The 23,339-nt window shown below is 35.5% G+C and overlaps 2 protein-coding genes across 6 annotated transcripts in view; one reads left to right on the top strand and one right to left on the bottom strand.

The window, feature by feature from the left end:
* The window catches only part of LOC109033187 (tectonin beta-propeller repeat-containing protein 2), a 29,883-nt gene extending 24,300 nt beyond the window's left edge, over window positions 1–5,583 (bottom strand). For 2 of the 5 annotated variants that reach the window (XM_019045683.2, XM_019045685.2), the window contains exons 1-6: window positions 5,285–5,583; window positions 3,653–3,979; window positions 2,638–2,763; window positions 2,022–2,153; window positions 1,220–1,392; window positions 435–561 (exon numbers count right to left, since the gene is read on the bottom strand). In XM_019045683.2, the coding sequence (XP_018901228.2) occupies window positions 435–561; window positions 1,220–1,392; window positions 2,022–2,153; window positions 2,638–2,763; window positions 3,653–3,871 (777 nt within the window). In that variant the 5' untranslated portion in view covers window positions 3,872–3,979; window positions 5,285–5,583. Of the gene's footprint in view, window positions 1–434; window positions 562–1,219; window positions 1,393–2,021; window positions 2,154–2,637; window positions 2,764–3,652; window positions 3,980–4,677; window positions 4,908–5,284 lie in introns of those variants that run through there. The other 3 variants (XM_019045676.2, XM_019045682.2, XM_019045678.2) reach the window with 2 other exon arrangements.
* A 128-nt stretch (window positions 5,584–5,711) lies between these two features.
* LOC109033193 (ATP-dependent RNA helicase p62) lies at window positions 5,712–23,288 on the top strand. Its single transcript, XM_019045692.2, has 13 exons — window positions 5,712–5,943; window positions 7,054–7,156; window positions 9,457–9,654; window positions 10,719–10,841; window positions 12,621–12,732; window positions 13,418–13,606; window positions 14,057–14,236; window positions 15,110–15,282; window positions 15,748–15,858; window positions 17,729–17,790; window positions 17,999–18,058; window positions 19,465–19,686; window positions 21,354–23,288. The coding sequence occupies exons 1-13, from the start codon at window positions 5,937–5,939 to the stop codon at window positions 21,452–21,454; spliced, it is 1,641 nt and encodes a 546-aa protein (XP_018901237.2). The 5' UTR covers window positions 5,712–5,936; the 3' UTR covers window positions 21,455–23,288.
* The last annotated feature ends 51 nt before the right edge of the window (window positions 23,289–23,339 follow it).

Raw genomic sequence — 23,339 nt, 5'->3', positions numbered from 1 at the left:
GACAAAATAACCGATTCTGCTAAAATACATGTGTTTAAATGGGAAATGCCGCCAGATGACGTCACAAGGCGGCACATTTTCTCACTTTTAAATCAATTTTTCTCCAATTTCCCATGTCAGAAAAAAATTATGAAAAATATTGCGAACTCAGCTCATTAGGCACTTTCAGATGAAGCAATAAAAAAATTGCGTGCAAATTCTCCATTCTGGTGATTGTTGCTTTTCCCTCTCACCTATTGATGAAACTTTACAGGTTTGCCGTGACTTTTCTTGAGAACATAGGAATAGGATGTAACTGTCTTCATTAATCATCTGTTGAAGGAAAATTTTGAACCCAAAGAGAGAGGTCAAAAAACAGCAAGAGATAGAGATAGATCTCTCTCTACATATGTATAAAGAGAGATAGAGAGAGCAAAAAGTATCAAAGAAATTACCGTAAAGATCAATGTTTTTATAACATCTCCATTAATGTCTGCAATCCAGAGTTTTTGTCTTGGACGGGCAGCTAAAACAAGTGGTTCTGCATCTGGGCCTGTGAGAATACCTCCAAGTGGCATTAAACTGGATGAGGATGTCAACATGGGAAAGGAAAAGAAGAAAAACATATGAAGTTGATAAAAGCAAATTAATTAATAATTTTTACGGACAGCTCATTAGAAACCAAAGCACTATCATGAGTGTCAGCTGCAGCAGGTTTGACAGAAAAATCAGACGTTAGTTCGGTGAATCCTTCTTTTTGACATGCTTATAAATGAACACTTCAAAGCAATACAGTGATGTACCTTCAATTAAAACAATCATTTGAACCGACTCAGAAAGCCGGCAAGATCTAAACGAATATGTTAAGTGATCCTCCAATTGACTCATTTTATAGCATGGATTCTTGACATACACTTCCATTTTAGATTGATTGGTTGTTATAGGATAAAATCTTGACTTCTGAATAGGTCCATGGTAAAAAAGTTTCCAATATCAGCTCATCTATGAAAGGGTCTGTTCTTGGTGGTATTTGCTGCTCTTTAAAAAAACTCAGAACAATAAGTATTTGTAGGCTCAAAATTTTCTCCAAAACTGAATCATGAATGTAATTGGGATCACACAAAGTTAATAAGAATTTTGTTGGATGAGAGTCTAGCAAGATAACAAAATTATGAAACTCTGAAAAAAATATGGGATTTTTGCAATTGAATTTGAGCTCAATAAAAGAATGCGATATTACCTGGCTCTAGCCTTCTTCCCAATTCGTTGAATGCTATAGTCTTTACGAGTTGCATTCTTTATGATCACAGCCCTATGTAAAGTTGAAGCCAACAAAAAGTTGGGTGCCTTAAAACTAAGTTGAATGATTTTGTACTGCTCATCAATCATTTGCTTATTACCTACTAATGATGTCTGCAAGAGTAAAAAAAGAACAAGTAAAGAAACTGTTAGTAAGTAGTAAGCTTAAAGTAGAGCAAGAAAAACAGAATGATGAATGTTTCTTTTTTTTTTTTACTTCCAACATGTATGCGGATACTTAATGCATTATTCTGAGAGCAGAAATATGTTTGTAATTAGTACAGGGCTTCAATTGAATTTAATTGAGACATTGCGCATGATTGATAGATGTTTCAACTGATCTAACGTGAATAAAGATCATTAAGTAGACAGTTAAAATGGATTACATTTTGCAATAAGGAACCACTATCTCTAGCCCATCTTAGAAACAACATTCATGCCATTGGTTTCCCTATGCAGATAAGTGCTTTCATGTGAGAGCCAAAGATAGTGGTTCCTTTTTGCAAAATGTAATCCAAATAGTAGCTGTAGAAGGGGAAATAATAAACAATAGTAAAACTCTCTTGATTGAAACCTGATCCTTCTGGACCTGATTCTTCAATATTTGAGGCCATCATATGTCAGTATTAATGCTTCACCTACTTGAATAAATGTTGCTCACAAACTAATATTTGAAGATGCTCAATTTAAAATATTATATTCTAATTGAAGAGAGAAAACTAGAAATAGAAGCAAAAACAAACCTTATTGAACAAAAGCTCACACGTTTTAATTATCCCAATTTCATCACCAGAGAATAAAGTGTCTCCAGAATCACTCCATTCCAAAGTTGTTACAGCAGCTTTGTGATGTTTCGGAATGTGGTACACTCTATCCTGTAAATTGTGCAAAACTTCATGCATTACAGAATTTGAAAAAGAGTCACTTTCCAAAAAATTGTTTGATGCATCAGCACATCTCTCAAAAACAAAAGGTTAAAAACCTGAGAATCCAGCAATAATAACAATTTTTTTTCATAACTGCAGAGGCAATCGATATTCCTCCGGGGGAAAAAAAACACTGAATGTTCTAAAAATTGGCTGGAACCTGGATAAGCATGTAGCTGTATTCAGTGTTAATTGGCATTTCAATGTTAAACCCAGTCATCAAAATTACTTTAGCATATTAATCTGGGAGTTATTGTATTCACAGCTTATTTTCGTGTTTTCGTTTTGTTATAGTGATCTTTGAGAGTCGAAAGAAAAATAAATAAAAAAAAAACTGTACAACGTTTTTTTTTATCTCATTGTCAAAAAAAAAAAAAAAAAAAAAGGGACAGTAGTTCTTAGGATGAAAAATTAATAAAACCACCAATCATACCTCGGAAGAGTGTTTTGTTGAAATTTGAAAAACATGAATTGAGCCAAGTTTATCCCCAGTTGCAATCCAGTTACATTCTTTACTTGGAATTCCTATTCGAATTGCTGTGATTGGTATTCCAAATTCCTATAAGGGCCAGAAAATAAAAGATTGAATGAAATAATAAATGACGGTAAGGACAAAATTAATTAATTTTCTCCTTAATGTAGCCCATAAAAAAGTGCTAAATCTAAGGAAAACTCAACTTTTGACAGGGATGTTCTTTAAATTTATCATGAATTATTGTGGTGTAGTGCGTTATGGCAGTAAAAAATGGTTATGAAACTTGATTACTTTCGTTGACTTCAAGTTGTCGTTCAGGGTTAGTGCAAAAAGTCTAAAAAACCAACCCTCCCACCCTAGGGTGGTTATTTGAACCAACCCTCTGCCCTTTCAAGAATCTTCTCCCAAGATCACATATAAGATAGCAAGTAATACTCCCTGACAGATACAGAATGAGAATAGAAATTTCAGAACACTGCTGTCAAAAATGATGTTATTTAAGTCTCATAATGGTTGTGTTTCGAAATAAACAGAATATAACCAGTAGATACACAGCACATTAGGTTATAAAATTAAGCCTTTCTCCTGAAATTGAATACAACATACTTAATCATTAACATAATCATTGCAAAAAGTAGAAAAATAAAAAAAAAAGGACCGGTGGAAGGTATGGTCTACATGTATTTTCTTTCTTCAAATACTTGATGTTTGCTGTATTTGCCTGCATTGCAGTGCAGATTCAATTTTTGAACTTATGACTGTGTGAATAGTTTCCATAGAGCAAATTCTTAAAAGGAGGATCTTTAAAGAAACGTTTCATTCCAAGCCTTATATCTTACATACACGCCAATTCTCTCCTTTCTATTATCCTGCTGTAATTAAAATGTTGTTTTAAATTCCTCAAAATGGCTAGGGACCTTATCCGATATACAAAATAAAGTAAATGGGAAATATTGCTCAAAACAAAAGTTACCTGTAATCTCAGTTCTCTAGGTTTCAGACCAGAACGAGGACACCAGTAAATGACCCCACAATCAGAGCCAACGGAAATGTGAGTATCTGTAAAATCAATGCATGTCAAATGCTGTTTCATGGACGAGAAACCAATTCGAACCTCACGCTTAATTTGCTCTGTAATGTATGTCAAAGGAGCCCACTCTTGGAGTAGTTGCAGTTCCTTAGACTCTTCCATTCTTCCCGGGTCAGATGTAAAATTCTGATCTCAGTTGGAAAGAGAAATGATCTACCACAACAGGGCCGGATACAATTTTAGGCTAAGATTTTTTTGAGATTCTCAAAACTGCAACAAAATAAAATATTACATGAAGAAAAAATAATTTCTATATTTTTAAAAAAGAAGACATTTTTCAATCAATGGTGTCTTAAAATCACATGGATTAATTTTTTCTGTACTTTTTCCAAGGCCTTTTCATTTTGGTGATCTCATTTAAAATATATCTACAGGGTGTCTACCAGTAATGAAAAACCAAAATCGGGGACTTTCAGGGACTTTTTCAAGAAAATTGGGGACTTTCATCCTCGAGATAGTAAGAGAAAGGGAGCTAGTAAGAGCGTTAAAAGGCGTATTTTATACGCCTAATTACACCACTGTTACACCTGGCAGCCCGGGACTGTCGGGTATGGCAATCTCATTACATCCCATGTCCTTCGATTATACTCCACCAACATGGTGCTTTCTCTCTGAATCATTGCCTTCTCTTTGTCATCCACAATGTATTAGACATCATATTTGAGGTCATGATCTCACAGATTCATGCAATTGTTGACAGAATGATAGGAGAAAGACTGCCAAAAAGATGCTTCACCAAATACCTTTTTGCAGGGGAAAGTGTAAAATTTTTTTTTTAGTGTATCATGCATCTGGGCCTTCCAAATTTTTCTAAACTATGCTAAAATACTTTAAAAAACAATCAAACTTCCTGAGAAATGAGAATGCATGATCAAGGTAAATAGCTCAAAAATAGGACTGCCCAGTACCTAACAGGTGGCATCATGAGACCACGTTTACATTTGTCATTGAGTGATATGTTGACATGAATAATTCTATTATTTACACATTCTTATCTTGTGCAAAGCAATGAATTCCAGAAGTCCGTAGGTCCAATGAGCTGCATTTACTTAGTGAACTGAAAGTCAGTAATTCAGCAAGTACCGGGTTATCACGCTTTCACAACGCATTTTAAGAATAATGGGCTATTGGATAGGCATTATGCCTGCCTGAATGGATGCATACAAGCAATATAATGAAGACGGTTGAGCAACAGGTACATTATTCCTTCTCTAAAATTCGGAGAGTTGACTTTCAACAACTTCGTGCATAAATTGTATAAATACTTAGGGTGTGGATTTCTGCTGACGCTGGTTTGATGTTACTAGACGGAAAACTTATTGGGACATATTGTAATTCCATGGGTAATCAGGTATTCAGCAGAGTTTTTGAGGTGTGTAAAAGATGTGTTGAACACTCATTCATGATACATAAACATACAAATTGATAGGTAATGTGATCTTCTAGATATTCAATGCCGTACTTCATTTAAAATAGAGTATCTCTGTATCATTGAAAAACTCTTTAGTAAATTACCGATGGGTGTAAAACATGTTGCAGAGATATACTGATGCAAGTGCCATGAAGAGATAAATTTATCAGAGAAGTTCGGTCCCACTAAACACTGCAAGTCGGAAACAATGCCAAAACCCTTCATTGCTTCGTGCATCGTATAACTGAACACATTTTCTTAGTTCTTCTTATGACAGTATGAAAACACCTCAAATATGCATGAAAGATTCATTCCAAAAAAATAAAAAATTGCACCGTAAAAGCACTCAAAAATGCAAAAGATTGATAACAGTCAACTCTGGTCATAACACAACACAAATGACGTAAAAACATGGAGTAAAATGATGAACGACAGGATGACCATTTATTTACATAAGTGTATAATATGTTGCCTATGTTGCCGGATGCTGTACTCTATGGTTCTCTGTGCCTCTTCCACGCTGTTGAGGTTGAGAAATAACCTCAAAGCATCGAAATTTTTAATTTCTGATTTCTGAGTCGCGTGCTACGGTAACAACGACCGGTCGTTGCTTCAGAATTTCAACTACCGATGAATTTATTTTGATTCTGAGTATATATTATCTTTACGAACTCTGCAACTTACTTTCCAGTTTCCAGTTTTTAAAGTTTCAGTGTTTTGTATCAATTGTTACTTTCTTTCGAACTCCCTTGCATCATGTTCCGTAAGCACCTATGATTAGTAATTTTTTCCCCATCTTTTTTTCAGCAGGTTTTTCTTTTTGTTTTTCCAATTATTTCCAAGCATAACTACCGGTAGGTTGGCTGATGTGATCGCTAAAGCGGCAGCAATATTCTGATGGAAGAAACACATGCAACCCCTGATTGATATGCGCTGTTGGAGATGAATGCTTGGTGAAATTGGGTTGAAGCTAGTTGCATTGCTGTAAGAGTCCACGCCAAATAAGTTTACGCACTTGTTGACTGCAACAGAAGACCATCTGATGTCACTTTTACTTGTAACGTAACTGCACCAAGAAAAATGGCGGATCCTCTGTTTCAGTCTAAAAGTGCGCACACTCATACAGCAAGGACTCTACCAATGAAGGAGCTTTTGATTATTACACCCTCCGTCCCGAATCAAGCCAGCCCCAAATAATTGTTATTCGAGACAATCAAACTTGGGCCACTAGGCTGGGAATCGACAGTGGGACCTCCCGACTTCAGAGCAAGCGCTAGAACCACTATACCACAGGAGGCCGACTAGTTGTTAATGACTTGTTTGTCCTTAAAAAAATGAAATAGCAGAGATTTCGAAGCAAATGGAGTTATGTGGTTCTGCACTTAAGCCATTGATGTGAATGTGCACACTCCTGTGGGGACTCCTTATGAGAATGAAATTCTCCCTTATTATGTGTAATCATCCAACTTAATTCATTGAGGCTTTAACCTGCCAGCAAGAATTTAGTCTGAAAATGATAAGAAAGTATTTCTGCGCTGCAAACTGTCAGAGTTAACCCCTCAGTTGCCTAGTCTGTGTTTGACCATCAGTTTGAAAATGGCTGATGATTTGGTTTCTTAAATATTTTCTTGACATCTCCGAATTGCTGGCAGAAATTAAGAAAGAATTTTGTAAGTTGATGCTCTGAATTTACTTCTTGTACTCGGGTTTTTCTGCCGTACAATCCTGCCAAGGATTTAGTTTGGAAATAAAGATCTTTTTTCTGCTCCTCCCTCTCACATGTACAGTTAATTTGTTGTTCATCAGCATGATCATAACATTCTCCGTTGTGAACCAAACTTATCAAATGTTTTTACCCCTTCTTTTTGAATAGGTGTTGGTTTACCAGTCACCCACTTGATGAAACTAGCCAAATTCTGTTCGTCCTTGGAATTAATCAAGTATCCCAAGTGTTCTCAGTCAGCACTGAGTTTGGCGTAAGTATTTTTGTATTGCTTGGGTTGTTGACACTCTTGATACATCCCTGTTTTTTATATTTTCAAGGAATTCTCAAAAAGTTTTCCTCTGTATGTAAATTAGCAGCTAGCCACCATTTGTCATACCTGCGAAAAGCACTCGAATAATGATACTTCTAATACAAAAACCATTTACAACTCTGTTAGTGCATGGAGAGATATCAGCAGATATCATGCAGCTATCAGGACAAAACTGGTTAGAGAAATCTCCAAAACTGTTGGTTTTTGTTCCTTACATCTATACATTTTGGGTAAATTTTGGGTCTCATTGATTTGAAGACTATTAGCTGCAGTGCGCTTTTTTTCTTTTTTTAAAATTTTTAACAATTGCAGTACTTACTTTGAACTCCTGTAGTGTTTGGTCTTTTTTGGATCACTTAAAGGTACCGCGGATTTCCCAGGTGAAGTAAGAAAACTACCTCTAAGAAACTTTTTAACCCAGCACAGTCATTGTAGGTACCATGTATGAAGCATACTGATAGGGAAACTACCAGACCACATATCTTGGTTGGTGGACTCTGTGAAACCCTCATAGAATGATATTAATTTGTTCTCCCTCAAAAAAATGAAATGGGAAGGAAGATTTTGAAACATCGCAAACGAGATACATGGTCTGGTAGTTTTACTACCGATATGTGACGTGTGTCTATTACCTCTTTTTGTATTATTTTTATTATTATTTTTTTTTTTTTATCGAACAGTCGAGTAAGTTCATGAAATAGTAGGATATCAGGATCAATGATCATGAAAATGTCATCGAACTGACATTCTTCAAGTGTCATCATTTTATCCTCATTTACTGGTGACAAGCATACAATTAGTTTTAAGTTTGATTTTTATTAAGAATTTAATTTTATTTTGATATTCTCAACCATGTGTTTTCATAATTTAATTTTAGAAAAAAATGAACTTTCCATAATAGTGCGAATAAAAGAGAAGATAGTCCTTTTGAAAACTTTTACTCGATTGAAATAATCAAGTTATTATACTATGAAAATGAGTAAGGCTTTTTAAAAGTTCGATTAGCGCTTAAATAATTTTGGTTGCTGCTTATGAATCTCTATCCTGAAGTCTTGTGCATAATAATCTTAAATAATTTATATTTCTTAAAAAGTTCCTTTTCCTCTCTAAATTTCAGAAATGCATGTATTTTTTTTTTATTTATTTAATTGTATCATTTGAAGAATGTACAAGTGGCCTTTATGTATATCAATTATTTTTATGAAAAAGCCAATTGACGATCATGTCAACACAAATTAAGGCACTTGTAAAAAAAAAGAGAAAAAAAACCAATATCATCCAATTTACAGAAAATATTTGAAAGTTCAAAAATTTTTGGACGATAGTATTTAATGCCATCCTGTACCAGGAGATATAGGTTGGTGAAAAAATCTGCCTCCCCTCCATTATCGTTAGCTGAGTGGCATTGCCCAGATAGGTTTTAGTAAACCAACCCTCCTACTTTACTACAAAGGAATCGTAATATTATCCGCAAGGTCCTCAAAAGATGGCCAGGATAGCAGATGTGAATAAGGGATAGGGAAAAATAGAACAATCACAGATCAGCAACAAAATTCATGTAGAGATCTTAAGAAATGGTGGCTGAATTTCTCAGCTTTCCCGCAGGACTCAAGACCACTGAACCTTTTGATAGAGCTCATAATTTTGCTACTTTCCTTTTCGGCAATTTTTCAAAACAAATTTGAAGCTTCCAGGGTTCATTCCTGAAAATGGCGAAATAGGGGGCAAGAAGTAACTTTTGACCGAACACCAATCAAATTTTTTGTGACCTCTCTGTGTCGGGATAATGTAGAAAAAAAACAGTGAGTTATTGGACTAGCATTCAGTTCTTCAGTTCGGTTCAACAAATGTAAGGTGTTGTACATATTCAATATGCTTTCACAGTAAAGATAAAAATAGTCTACCAAAGTTTGGAAATTTAACAAAGTGACTGACTAAAAATCTAATTCGTCTCATCAGCTGAAATCCTCTGATATTCATGAGTTTTTAGAGTTTAATCCACTCATCCTCTGTTTTAATGACACCTTTTGAGCAATGAAATTCACTTATCTGATTTCCACCACATTTACAATAGCTTGTTATGCAACATGAAATGTTCTACAAAACTGGCTCTTTTTATTTTTACTGCTAACCTAATTTTTTCTCTACAAACTTTTGCTAGGATCCCAATTCACAATGTGTTCCCAAGTGTTGCTCAAAATGTATTTTAAAATTTATGCAGGTATATGTATCTATTTTAGGTGCGGACAGTGTCAAGGCTTTCGGAAATACAGTGATTTTAGAGCTCCAAGAAATGAATATAATCAAAGAATCATAGCACCTCGTGCTGGAGCTCGAAATGATTTCAATCAACCTTTAACTGTTCCACGTTGGAATGATCGTCAGCTGACAGAATTTAAAAAGGATTTTTATCAACCTCATGAAAATGTCTTGAGACGGTAAGAAAAGTCTGATTTGAATATTGCTCCATTAGAATCAAACTGCAACTTGAGGATTGAAAGGGCAGTTGATCAGAGTTTATTTTTGATAACAGTTTTTCATACCTACTCTTCATCTTTTCAAGCACCTATTTTGCTGTGTGTAAATTTCTCTTCAGAAGTAAAGAAAAAAGGAATATTTCACAATTTTCATTGGTCATAGTTTCCTTTAATAAGGCAAGCAACGAAAGATGATGTTCTCTAGGGCTTTATATTTTTCAAAATGTTCAGCCAGTTTTCTCAGAAATTCAGTTACCTTTGAAAGCGATGTACGTGCAAGTTTTCTTCTATTCTAAGAATCGAAGGAGGAGGAAATAGTGTTATCAAAGAATATGACCCTGATAAGAAATTGCATTATAATCAATATATTTAATATTTTTATAATGCTAGAGATTTTTTTGTCATTTTATAGCTCCCCCCCGCCCCAATTGGATATGAGAGAAACCCCAGGAGAATGGAAAGAAAAAAACTGTATCAAATTTTGAGGCAAAGTTCGATCCAGGGTTGGGGTAGCCAAGAAGGATGCAGTTATAATCTTGTCATTGTACACCTGTTTTTATAGAACGTTAGCATCATGTCTTTAGTGTCTCTTGTTTTTTTTTTCACAAAAGGACTGGGAGACTTTGGAGAATTTATGACCAAAAGTAAAAACTTGTAAGATCCTCTGCATGTCTTCTCAATGTTTGAACTAGCTATCTACAAAGTGGACAATATTGATGCTTTCTTGTGAGCATAAATCGACTGCAAGATCGTTTTTCATGTATAATCCAGAAACAAGAACTTTCTGTACATCAGAAGTCATATTTGGTTTAATAGAACATCAATCTTGTGAAGAACAATATCATTGAAACACTGTTAGTATTTATCTAACATAAAATTTATACCCTCCAAGGAAATTACATTCATTGTATTCAATGATTTTTTCATGACACATGAAACTGCAAATATTCTCTTGAATATATAAGTACATAATTATGATATGCATGCTGTTATTAGCAGTTCTTAATCTCTGTGATCTGTTGTAGCTCGCAAGAAGAAATAGAGAAGTACAGAACCGATAATGGCATTTTTGTCTTTGGAGATGTACCTGCTCCAATCCTGAGTTTTGAAGAGGCGAATCTTCCAGATTATGTGAATGAAGTCATTCGGTAAGTTGAAATTCTTAAGCTATATAATTGAAAAGAGGCTCTCAGCTAATTTATCTTCACCCTTTCATTTTCTAAAACAATCATGATAGCTGAGTTGTCACAAATGAGTTTTGTAAAATTCATGAAATAAAGTATAGTTCTGTAATTTTTTAATATTATTCATGTTTGATTTTTTTTTTCTATTAATAAGAAATGTTGATAAATACAGAATTCATGAAGCTTCATCTTTTGTAGGGTAGGCAGGCTAGTCTTGCGGAAAGTACAGGAATTATTGGGTCACGGATCCAGAAGTTTTTAAGAGAATGTGGTAGAGTTTGTTGTGGTCTCTCATCTCACCCGTCAGATGCTATTTTGGCTTTAACAGAGCAAATAATTGAACTCTGCTGAATATTTCTTGATGAGCACAGATAAACAGATGCAAAAATATGCATACGAGGAGGGACCCAAAAAAACCCGAAATTTCACTGTATCATGGCAACAATGGAAAACGATGGAGGTATAACTAGGAGCTATGAAGAGTAACTAGGCCAAATTTCAACATCGGAGCACTTTTTATTTAATTTTGGGGAGACTTTGCTCCAGGGGTGTTTGGGGACTTAGTCGTTTTTGAAGATGGGTCAATTTCAGTAACAACACTTAGCGCTCAAATTTTTCTCTCTTACTTGATAAAAACACAACTTTCTCTGTTAAATTTTTGAAGTGTTGCATCTGCAGGACAAGCCTCATTAAAAACTTCAGTGTAAGTACGGTTTTTTGCTAAAAATGGTGCTGTAACCCCTGAAACCCCTGTATGGCTCCATACTGCCATCGTCATTGGAAAGAACCGATGCAAATAATAATAAAAAAATTGCATTTTTGTGAATGAGGGTGGTTAAAGATCATTTAGTTAACTAGCAGATATCACTTGAATGTAATGCAGAAATATTCGATACATTGCTGTGAAAAATTTGGGCCTGAAACGCATTGTTGCCGCATTGATCCTTCATTTAGCTTTCTAGCTGGTGACTGCCGCTGGGCGTCCAGTCGAAGTTCAAACAATGAATCACATTCTAAAACGAAGAAAAACATTTATTCACTTATATCATGAGTGAAACATGTTCCCTGCAAGATTCACTCAGCAAATTGACAGAGTTATCCGCGCATTGCCTGTGAAAATCACCCATCGTCAAAACGATGAACTCGCCAGACAACCTCTTAAATCAAGTCTTGCCAAAATTAAAGGGAACGTGCTACAACGTTGAAATTTGGCCTAGTGACTCCTCATAGCTTCTAGTTACACCCTCTAGCGGTAGAACCTGGACATTTTCCACCGTTGCCAAGTTGCAGCAAAATTCCAGTTTTTTTGGGTTCCTCCTCATATAAGTGCATTAAGGAATTATTCAAGATTAATTTTATAAACTGGTGGCTTGTTTTGTTTGAATGTCAGGGAAGAAATACATATTAGGGGCTTGGGGGACAAGTAGAATAAGTGCGGTTTGTGCTGTTTTAAGAAATAAATGTCAGAAGTTTCAAAATTACATGGAGTCTTATGGCGGGATAAAAGTTCAAACTCACTTTTTGAAGTTTTAAAATTGGGTTTCAGTGGTGAATTTTTACAGGATATATTTTAAAAATAATTTCGGCTGAAATAATTAATATCTCAATTTTTTCAAATACTGCACTTATCCCCCTTGTCTTCAAAGCCCCTCACATGTGAAATTTTGGGAAGTTGAAATAGTTCAGCTGTATTATGTTAGCCAATAAGTATGGCACTTAATTACATTTTTATCCTCTGATCAGGTCCTCTAGAATGGAAAAACCCACACCGATTCAAGCTCAAGGATGGCCAATCGCAATGAGTGGTCTCAACATGGTGGGAGTTGCTCAAACAGGCTCTGGAAAAACTCTTGGGGTTTGTATTTCCTTTGTCTCAATCTTTACCGAGGTGGTTAATTCAAGGCAAACTGTTTTCTTGTATTATTTATCAATTGACGAAGACTTTTCTTATAATCAGTTTCCATGAAAGGTATTTTGAAAGGGATTTGAAAAAGAAATTAAAGCCCTCTCTGGAAAAAGACCCCTGCCATCAGGGGCCCTTTTTGCAAATAATGTCTCTATTTTTGTCAGAGTGAAGTTCTGATGAAAATGCGTTCCTCCAGAATTATTTTTGCGTCTTCCCAAGAATACTTTTGGCAGATAACTTCAAATGAAACTAAGTATATCCTAGGTTTTAATTTGAATTTCAACTTTTCCTCTCCGTCCTAGAGTTGACGAAATGAAATAGAAAATGCGATGAGCCCAGTTTTTAAAGCTCTTTAGGTAATTTTATCAGTCAGCTCAGTTGAAAAGAGAGAAATTTTGCTTTGCGCTTGTAAATTTTATTTTTCAATTCCCCCTTTAAAATGAACAGCATTGATGCAGCATGATTCCCTAACGAGGAAAGTTTTTGAGTTCATAATTTCATATACTTAAATGCTTCAGCAGGATTTCTTGTGTAAAGCCTCGTATTTATGGAGTTTGTATATTTGGTTATGTAATTATGAAATTTTGTTAGCTCTGGTATTGAATTTAAGGTCCAAACGCTTTTTCCCCCGCAGTATATACTTCCTGCAGCTGTACATATCCACAATCAAGAGCCTCTGAAACCCGGTGATGGACCCATAGCGTTGGTGCTAGCCCCTACTCGAGAGCTAGCTCAACAAATACAAGCTGTTGTGCATCAATTTAGAACATCATCAAGAATGCGCTCAGTGTGTTTATTTGGTGGAGTTAGCAAACTTCCGCAGGTACTTAGTGTTTTTTTTTCTTTTTTTTCTATTTTATGCCTTTGCTGTATTAAAGGTTTTTTTTTTCTCATAGAAATACTCCAGAAGTATTATCCGGGTAATAAAAAAAAACAGTTTTTCACTTGTTGATCTGAAACTTATGTGTAATAAAATTAGGAACTAATGAAAGCTTTGCAAGTAAGTCTATTATATGAACTGAAGAGTATCATTTTTTTAAATTCTATTTTTAGTTTAGATGCAGAATATGACAGCTTTGCAAGTGAGTGTTAAAAATTTTATACTTTTTACATGTTAACTCTTCTTCATGCAATATTTCAAATCCAAGAACAAGTTCAGAGATCAATGACACAAATGCAGGACTTTTTTTTAAGATTTCCGACATAGATTGATACTAAGTTGAGTGTATTTGGAGTTGACTACATTCTTTTCATTTTTGTTCTTTTCTGTTAGATTGGCGAGTTGAGACGTGGTGTAGAGTTGGTGATAGCAACACCAGGAAGACTACTAGATATTTTGTCTCAACAAGGAACCAATCTTGAGAGAACAACCTACTTAGTACTTGATGAGGCAGATCGGATGCTTGACATGGGTTTTGAACCTCAGATCAGGCAGATAATAGGACAAATAAGGGTAAGTTTTGGACTGATTTATTCTCAAGTAATCAACCCTCTCCAGATTTGTGGTGTTGATAAAAACTGTAAGTGTAAACACCAAGGAAACCGACTTCTGTGCAATGTACTTAGAAGATAGGAATATGCATTTGACAAGCAAAGGTCAATGATTGAATGATTGCTCATGCAGTCCAAGGTAAATGAAAAAAGGTATGCTCCGTTGCCACAGACTCCCCAACATCGATAAAATGCTCAGTTGCATCGATTTTGTTTCTGTCTTGGCGGGAACTTTGAAACAAAGTTCCCGCCTAGACTAAAACAAAATCAATACAACTGAGCGTTTTGTAAATTTTGTTGTGCTTGAATAGTGAAAGAGGATACCCTTCATTTCACTCACCTTGCAATTAGCTGCAAACTAGAGTTTCATGTCAGAAATATCTTGGGATTTGGCAAGTTTTAGAAGCTCTCAGAAGACGCTTGCCCTTCATAGGACAGCCCAGGAATGTATGCCACAAAAACACGGCTCACTTACTATCCAATGTTGATTTTTTTCTTTTTTTCTCAGAAGTTTTGTAAAACAATAAAAATTGTACGTTGCTTGTGATTTTGTTGCCTCTTAATGGCATAATATTGAGATGTTTTGGTGCTCAGTAACTTTCCCCCACTGAGGAACACCCCATAAAATTTTCTAACCAAGGTGCCTTGCCTGTTGTTAATCAAAGTGTGCTTGACAAATTTAAAATGTCCGTGGTAACTGGCAACAAAATAATGTTTGTTGCTATAAAGTACCCATTATCCAAAGACCTGAGGGCATTGAACCTTACACAGACTAGCCCTACTCAATAAATTTTTAATAATTATTCTATCCTTTTCTCTTTTTAACATTATACAGCCGGATCGACAGGTGTTAATGTGGTCTGCCACATGGCCTAAAGAAGTGCAAGATCTTGCTGAAGATTTTCTAGGTGAATATGTTCAGCTTAATGTTGGTTCCCGAGAGCTTTGCGCTAATCATGACATCACTCAAATAGTTGAAGTCTGCCAAGAAGAGGATAAAGAAAACAGGTATGTTTGAGTCCCTCATATTTTGTTCTCAAAGGATTAATTATTGTCCATAACTATTTTGAACCTTGAAATGAATTTTTCCTCAATAAATCTGATAAATAGGAAAAGAAACTTTTAGAACAAATAGAAAGTCTACCTCCCTCTTATAATTTTTTCCAAACATTTTTTCTCTTACAAAAAATTCAGAATAAACTATACTCTCTCTTTGTCTCAAATTGGCAGAGAGCGGAACAATTTTTTGTCCTACAGAAATTTTCGTTAAAACGAGTTTGCTATGAATAACATACAAAAGAGGTATCAGATGATTTCTTAGTCATCCGGAACTTCTTGTTATAGGTCACTGGTATCATTGTAGGGAAAAAGTACTACATTGAGGAAAAATAACTATTTGAAAAGCATATTGAGGTATCATATAAAAGTTGTAAGGAATGAAATTTTAAATAACATAACATAACTTTTTTGCAGAATCATAGAGCGACTGAAAGGAATATGCAAAGACCATAATACAAAGGTCATTATCTTTGCAGAAACCAAGAAGAGAGTCAAGTCAGTTACCGAGATTTTACGATATGAAGGGTAAGTTGTGTCATCATACTAGTTCATGTATACTGAAGCGCTTCTTTAATATTTTCATTATACCATCAATAAATCAGCCTCAGTGGTGTAGTGGTCAAGGCAGTTGGCTGCCAACACTGAGGTGCCGGGTTCAATCCCCGGAGGTGACTGATATTTGAGGACACTCAAATATCAGTCATCGTGACCGTGGATGACTATGCCACTCCAATATCCTGACCCTTCGAGGTAACAGGGTGCGGGAGGGACATAGTCACCCAGTAAGTAATCCGTCTGCACTGTTCGACTGGGTTGTGAAAAATCGGTAATCACTCGTAGTGTGCGCGACTGCCAGCGCTACCTATCAGTGTAGATTGCAACAACACAGTCCAACTCGGTGGAGGCATGGCTGTGCTCCGAAAGCCCGTGCTCTGCAGCGTCTGCCACAGTCTTTGATAAGGCCTTCCGTTGGCTATCAGACGGCCGCTGAGCCTTGAGGGAATATAAAGGATACACAATGTGTCAATAGTACGAAGATATGTTAAGGAGCACGGTCCGACTTCGGGGTGCACGACGGCAGTGGCCAGTTGCCTTGGCCCCTTGAGGGCGCCTCGCCGGCCAGCCCGGCCTTACTTACTTACTTACTTATACCATCAATAAATGCCGGAAATCATCTCCAAGCCCCCACAGCTAGTTCTCCATCCCTTTGGTTGCATCACTCCTGGCGTAAATGATTGTGACTCTTGAAGTGAGCCACATTCTTTTTACTGACAATTTAAGAAAATTCCACTCCTTAGCTAGTGAAACGTTTCAAAAGTCCAGGATAAACACAGAAAGTTTCAGAGAAAATGATGGGAGAGCTTCCTTTTAAATACGCATCATTCGGGGAAAATTTGAAAGAGTTTCAAAGAGTTCCAGAAAAACTACCCTCATCACCTTGTGACACCCTCTGAAAGCCGAGAAAGTTCTGGAGTGACTGTAGAAAGAGTTTTTTTTTTACTGTTGCGTCAATACTAGAAAGTTCCAGAAAGTTTGAATGAAGATGCAGGGTGGCCTCTCTTCACCAGCTGGCGCTCTGCACAACTAAGTGTTGTTGTGTCAGCGTTGAAAGCAGGAGAGCAGGAAAAGAAGAGCAGGAGAGAGAAATTTATGGCACGGGGAGTGGGTGGACGATATTTTTTGAAGACTATGATTAAAATTTGATAAATTGCTCAGCACTATTCAAGAGCACAAACGTTAGGATACAGGACTTGCAAGAAAATCAGAGCGTGAGTCATCTGTCAAACTTTTGTTTGAAGGTATGTCCGTCTGCCTGCTAACAACTCATCATTTTTTATTTAATCCACTGCAAACCTCCGCCATCAAAAGTAGGGGAAAATTTTCATCATAAACATTAAAACCCATCACTCTTATGGTAGGACTGATTTCACAGGCTTGTCAAGATGTTATGCAATTTTCTACTGTTCAAGGCAAGCAATGTGCCGCTGTGAAAATGTTGCAGATTTGAAGGAAATTCAGGAAGGAAAGGAATGTTCATTGGAAGGAAATTCAATTACAAAATTTTGTGATAAGTCAAGAATATTTCGACTAATTTTCAAATCTATGATTACTTCATTTAAAAGAATTAATCATGATTATTACTATAGTTTGATTAATACAGCTCTAGTCCCTAAGTATTTCTGTCTATTTTCGTAATTCTTTCATTTTTATTATAATGTTTGGTTGCTTCCGGTGTTTTTAGTGAATTTTTTAATACACTATTATTTTTATATTGGTATGTATTACTGCTTGCTTGCTGCCAGGGTACTGAAATATGTTACATGTAACAGAAAAAATAGCAGCCTTATGCATGAAATGTGTTCATGTTTGCTCATTTTTTTTTTAATGATTTCAGGTTATTAGTAGATGAAATCCACGGAGATAGATCTCAAGTTCAAAGAGATGTCGCTCTTAGAAGTAAGTATTTTCCTGGTTTTGTCATTTCAATCAATCAATCGCTTGATAATCTACACATTTTTTAATGAACAGGTACAAAACTTTTTTATAAGCTTCATAGGTTTGAACATATACCTGAGTGACACTCTAAGGTAAGAGTTGTGATGTCACCAGTTTTTCGTTTATCTCTAAATATGTTTTGGGCTGTAATTGACTTTCTTTTTTTCAGGGTTTCGTGCTGGTCGCTCACAAATTTTAGTAGCCACGGACATTGCAGCTCGAGGGCTAGGTGAGGTTTTTAATTCCCACTACACTACTAGCAGTGTTATTAGTTTTAAGCCAATATTAGCTTGTTTATCATCACATTTGTTATCCTATTGTCGGATAGACTTTGTTCTCAATGATCTTGTTTCACAACAGTTATGGCCTACGTGACAATTCACAGAAATCCAACAGTGATTTTGATATGGTACAGTTGTTCGTGCATTCTGGCAGGTCAGGGCATAGCAAAGAGAAAATTCTTGATTCAATTCCGAGTTATTGACAGGAAGTATTGGCTAGGAAGGTTTTGTGGCCTCTTCTTGTATTTTTACTTGCCCCCCATTCCTTACTGGATGCCCCCTTCAATGTGCCTTTTAAAATTTTACGTACAAGTCTTCTTCATCTTAAGCTCTTGCTGCCGTCTCTCAAGCCAAAGTCTGCATATCTTATTTGGACCTCTATTAAGCAGTATTAGAGTTGAATTTTTTTTTGCAATAAATAACTAATATCTCTAACTCATTTTAGCAACAACATTTGTTGCATTAGTTTCTTAATGCAGATGGGTGCTTTTTTAGATGAGCCAGGAATAGAAATGCCACAGTGCAAAATGTAGTCCTTTTTATAAGTAGCTTTAGGGCTGATTAGACTGGGGAATTATTTGAAGCTCCCCCTAACACTTTTTTAATAATTATAGGGGTGTTATTTGTGACTTAATCAATTTAGTGACTAATAGGGAGGCTCCCGCTGGAAGCATCAAGTTTGTATGTAATTTAATCTTGATAGTGCTCTCAATGTTGGCAATTACCTTATGCGCCCGCAGATAACCCGCACCTTTTTTCCTGACTTCTACGCTTGAAAATCAGGGTGCAGATTATCTATGAAACTCACGGAAATTGCATACCCATCAAGTGCTACTTGACGATGCGAGTGAAATAGACCACTGTAGGCGCGTGTGGGTTACAAGGAATTTGACCCTCTCAAAATTTGGGTGCGGGTTATCTGCGGGCGTATACGGTAGAACATAATTGCCTGAGGCCAACCACAAATCCCCCATTTCCTCCCTCAAGGTGTTATTTATCGATGATGTAATCATCAGTGTTTTCAATGACCCCTATCCTGAAAAATATACCTAAATAACATCATAGATTTAATGAGATATTCAATCAGTTGAACAACGATTTATAAAAAAATCGGCCCTCTTTTATTGGTATTGCTGATTAATTTTTTATTTTGTAGTAGAAAAATATCAGTTTATTAAAGACTAGAATACAAGATTATTCTTTAATATAGCATTTTCATATAACTTCCTCTTCAGTGGGTGTTGCGGTAAAATTATTAAATGTTAAATTAATGATGAAATGAATTTCAAATTTCCTCCTTTTTAGTTTTGATGTTTTTTTTTCATCATTGATTATCAACTTGTCTCTTTTCCAGATATAAGCGACGTCGGGTATGTCATCAATTTAGATTTTCCAAATGATGTAGAAGATTACATCCATCGAATAGGTAGAACTGGACGCTCCGGTCAGAAAGGTACATCTATCACCTACTTCACAGAAATGGATGCTCCTAGGGCAAGACAACTCATTAATGTTTTAAAGGAAGCCAACCAAGAAGTGAATCCTGCTCTTTACGAACTGGCGCAACATCGACAAGGTAAATGAGTCTTGTAAATATTTCCATTTCCTTCACAAGGATAAGGTGTTGTCATTTTTTTTTGTATTCACACTTTTCATTCCCTAATGCAACCACAAAATATTTCGATACTTCAAATTAATTAAGAGTTTTTTGCTCAGCTTGAGACCAGTTCTGGATGTAAAGCATCCTCTAAGCTCTCTGTTTCTGAGAGTTGTTCTGATTATGATAACAGATTTTTTTAGAATTTAAAAGGAAATCTCTGAGGATGATGAAAGATTTCAGCCAAAACTTTCAACTATTTTTTCCATAAACCAATTGAGGCCTTAGCTGGAATAACCACCTATTGCAGGAGACATAATTGTGAGAAAATCGTATTTGAAGTTTTGATTATTAGATGCATCTCTGATTTTGCGCTGTAGGAAAACTGCAAAAGCATTTTTTTAAAATTGGTTGTACCCTTTGAACATAGTGCATTTTTGAAAATTATTGCAGAATTCACATCAAGGACGTTGATTTTAAACATGTTGTTGTAGGTGGTTATTCCACCTACTACCTAGTCTCAAAGTAAAATGTCTGATCAATTGTTTATGTAATATAATCGTTGCTTTGCGACAGTCATAAAATGTCATTCAACCCAAAACAATGGTTCTGTGGCGTTGATGAAGCACATGATTGCGTTGATGGGCAGAAAATCACTGATACACTTATGGGTACGAGTACGCGTTTATAGGTTTCCACCTACACCTTACACCAAGTTTCAAGATGAAATGGCTGTTTAATTGATTGAAAACACAAATTAATGCTTTGTAACTGTCATATAACCTGAAGTGATGTTTATGAGCAGAAGAACACTGGTACTTGTATGGGTGGTTATTCCATGCATTAACCACTGGGTCTGACCTCACTGCTCTAAAATTGGATTTTTTGTCGAGTACACAAGGGATTGACTCGCCATCACTACCAGCGATACCCAAGGATACAATAATTTGAATAGGCAGGGAGGCAGAATAACCACCTACTTGCGTATAGGTGGTTATTCTAGCATAGGCCTCAATCCAAAATACTGAATTCAAAAGAGGCAGGGATCTTCAAAATCTGTCTATGTTGAGTCTCAGATTTTGACCTATTAGCTGACTATCACCAATTTGGCCATAGAGAAGCCTTGGTTGGGATTTAACCTTAGTAATTTTCGTTCAGCGACTTGGGTTCTACATGAAATTTTGGTCTAGAAACATGTATCAGAATGCTTTGCATCGTACCTTGTCTAGTGGTCTATAGGTTTTAAAAATCAGGAATTTCTTTTTTTCATGCTCCGAAATCTTATTGTTGTTAAATTTGGTCGGCAGCATTGACTTGGTCTCAAAGATTTAGACGACAATGATCTAAATTTATATATTTTTGTGGGCTCTAAAAAAAATCTACCGCATAAGAGAATCTGTTGGAAAATGAGCGGGAACTCCAAATCTTCCTGAATTTTTTTTTTTTTTCGAATCAGGGAAAATCATGGTAATACCAGGGAATAAAAAAAAATTCTAGATATCTTGGTGGAATTCATCGAATTGACTGAATTAAATGACTCCAGAAAGAGTACCATGTATAATTTATCCTGCTGTTTTTTTTTTTTTTTTCAGTTTTATTTCCTTATTTTCAGAATATTCATGTGTGTTTTTTCTATTTTATTTCAGATGCTGTCAGAAATTCGAGAAAAAGGAAGAACAGTCCTTACCAACAACTAAGGCATAATTCCGCCCAAGGACAAAGAAATCAAGGAGCCCATTATCTGTGATCATTTGAATGCATCATAGATTTATCACTGTTTTGTCTCAGAAATCCATTTTTGTTCTTTGGGTGTTTTGCTTCAAGTGTAATCTCCTGAAGCTGAAGTTGTATCGAGGAAAGCATCCATGTAAATCAGTCTTACCTAAGTTTCAAGTTTCCTCTTAACCTGGGTCAAAGAAAACGTGCATATTCATGAATGAGAATTGTTGCATGAATTATTACTCATACATTCATGCTGATGTATTTGCTTTCTACTCTTTATGGACTCCTTACATAAACTTTAATGATTTCAATTTGATCATTAGCATTAAGACTTGGCACCATTAAGATACAATCATCATAGAGCCAGTACTTACTGTACAAATGTATGTACTTTGTCAAAGTTTACAGCTAAATTTATACTTCAAAAAATCTTTTTATAGCGGCTTGTTGAAAATTGAAAATCATAGGAGAAAAAAACTACAGTAAAAAATGGCGTAATTCCTTTCGGAAAATACACCAAAGTGTTGATCAGTTTTTGAAGCATTTTTAAGAAAGTGCGAACTGTGTAAGATGTCATTTGCCTAATGATCCCACGGAGGATAGGGATCATTTTCGATTTGGTGTTGCAGAGCATCAAAGTGCACTGATTTAGCAACTTACATTTATGTATTTGAATTACGACTACATAATGAACCCTTTTATGTTATCATTAGGATAAAATCAGAAAAGCCGAATTTTTTAAAAAATGCTATTCAAGTAAATAATGCTTTTGAATCTACTTGAAAGAGTAACTCATCAAAATTGTTCAAACTTCTTTTTGCAAGTATGAATTGTCACATTCAGTGAAACAATGTCCTTTTTAATTGGTCATTACTCCTCCCCCCCCTTTTTTTCCAGATTTTTGTGCCTTCCATCAAAATTTCCCCAGTAAAATCATGATTTCTCTTCATCCTTGCTCCAGTCACCTAGGTTTTTTTTACTTGTTTTGTGGCATTGAGATCATGTGGAACCTTTTTGTTAGAGGGCCCCATATTTTTGAAGCCTTTAGATTAATTTCATGTGACTCTCCTGTTCAAGAAGTCCTCGCCAAACACTCCTTATTATTTAAGGCTCTCTTTTTTATGATCTTTCCTCCCTGTATTTGAAGCATTCCTTGTGGGTTACTATTTTAATTTCATTGTCTGGAAAAATGATTAAGAGTAACCAAAATTTTCTGTCGACTATCAAGTGTGTTTAAAAATACAAGCAAATTTTGGATCCTATATCAACAGTTTTAATTCAGTAGAAACAATTCCATCCTGTGGTTTCCAACTGGAGCTATCGATATCACGTACTCTGTCAGATCTAGCTGTATTTGTGTCTGCAGTAATCTAATTTGAATCTGCTCCCTATCAGTGGAACATTCGACCTTGTTCTTAATTGAGAACTCTGTAAAACAATTAAAAAATAACGTCCCTCTCCCCCCTAAAATTACCAAAAGATGTAAAATAGTAATTGAACATGGATACTAGATCAGATGGCTTGGGGATTATGAACACATACAGCATTAGAAGATCAGAAAATATTGATCAATTTTTTGGAATTTTTTGCAAGTAGTATCCAATGAACGTGATAATGCTTTCATTCAAGTTCATTGCAAAAGTTAGTCAGAACTTATTTCACTCTGTTCTCTTAGTGGCCTCATTGTAAATATTCTATTTGACACTGTATATAAAGCAGATTTTTTACTCAATGAGTTTCAAATTTTTTCAATATCTTTTGTTGTATTCCCTTTTTTATTTTTCCTGTTTTGTTTTTCATCAAACTTGTGTTGTGTATTTACGTCCAACGTCAAGTTAATAAAAATGTTTAGTCTTTAATCTTTCATGTTTTTTCATTGTTTGATAAATAATTTTTTCTGTGTAGAAAAG

The sequence above is a fragment of the Bemisia tabaci genome, chromosome 1 (genome assembly GCF_918797505.1).
Source record: "Bemisia tabaci chromosome 1, PGI_BMITA_v3".
Classification (NCBI taxonomy): domain Eukaryota; kingdom Metazoa; phylum Arthropoda; class Insecta; order Hemiptera; family Aleyrodidae; genus Bemisia; species Bemisia tabaci.
Note: the sequence above shows the minus strand (reverse complement) of the source record. Positions and strands in the feature narration are given on the sequence as shown.

Coding starts and splice junctions, on each gene's coding strand:
- LOC109033193 (XM_019045692.2), top strand. Junction 7,157..9,456: donor CAGTCAGCACTGAGTTTGGC/GTAAGTATTTTT, acceptor TATCTATTTTAG/GTGCGGACAGTGTCAAGGCT. Junction 12,733..13,417: donor GCTCTGGAAAAACTCTTGGG/GTTTGTATTTCC, acceptor TTTCCCCCGCAG/TATATACTTCCTGCAGCTGT.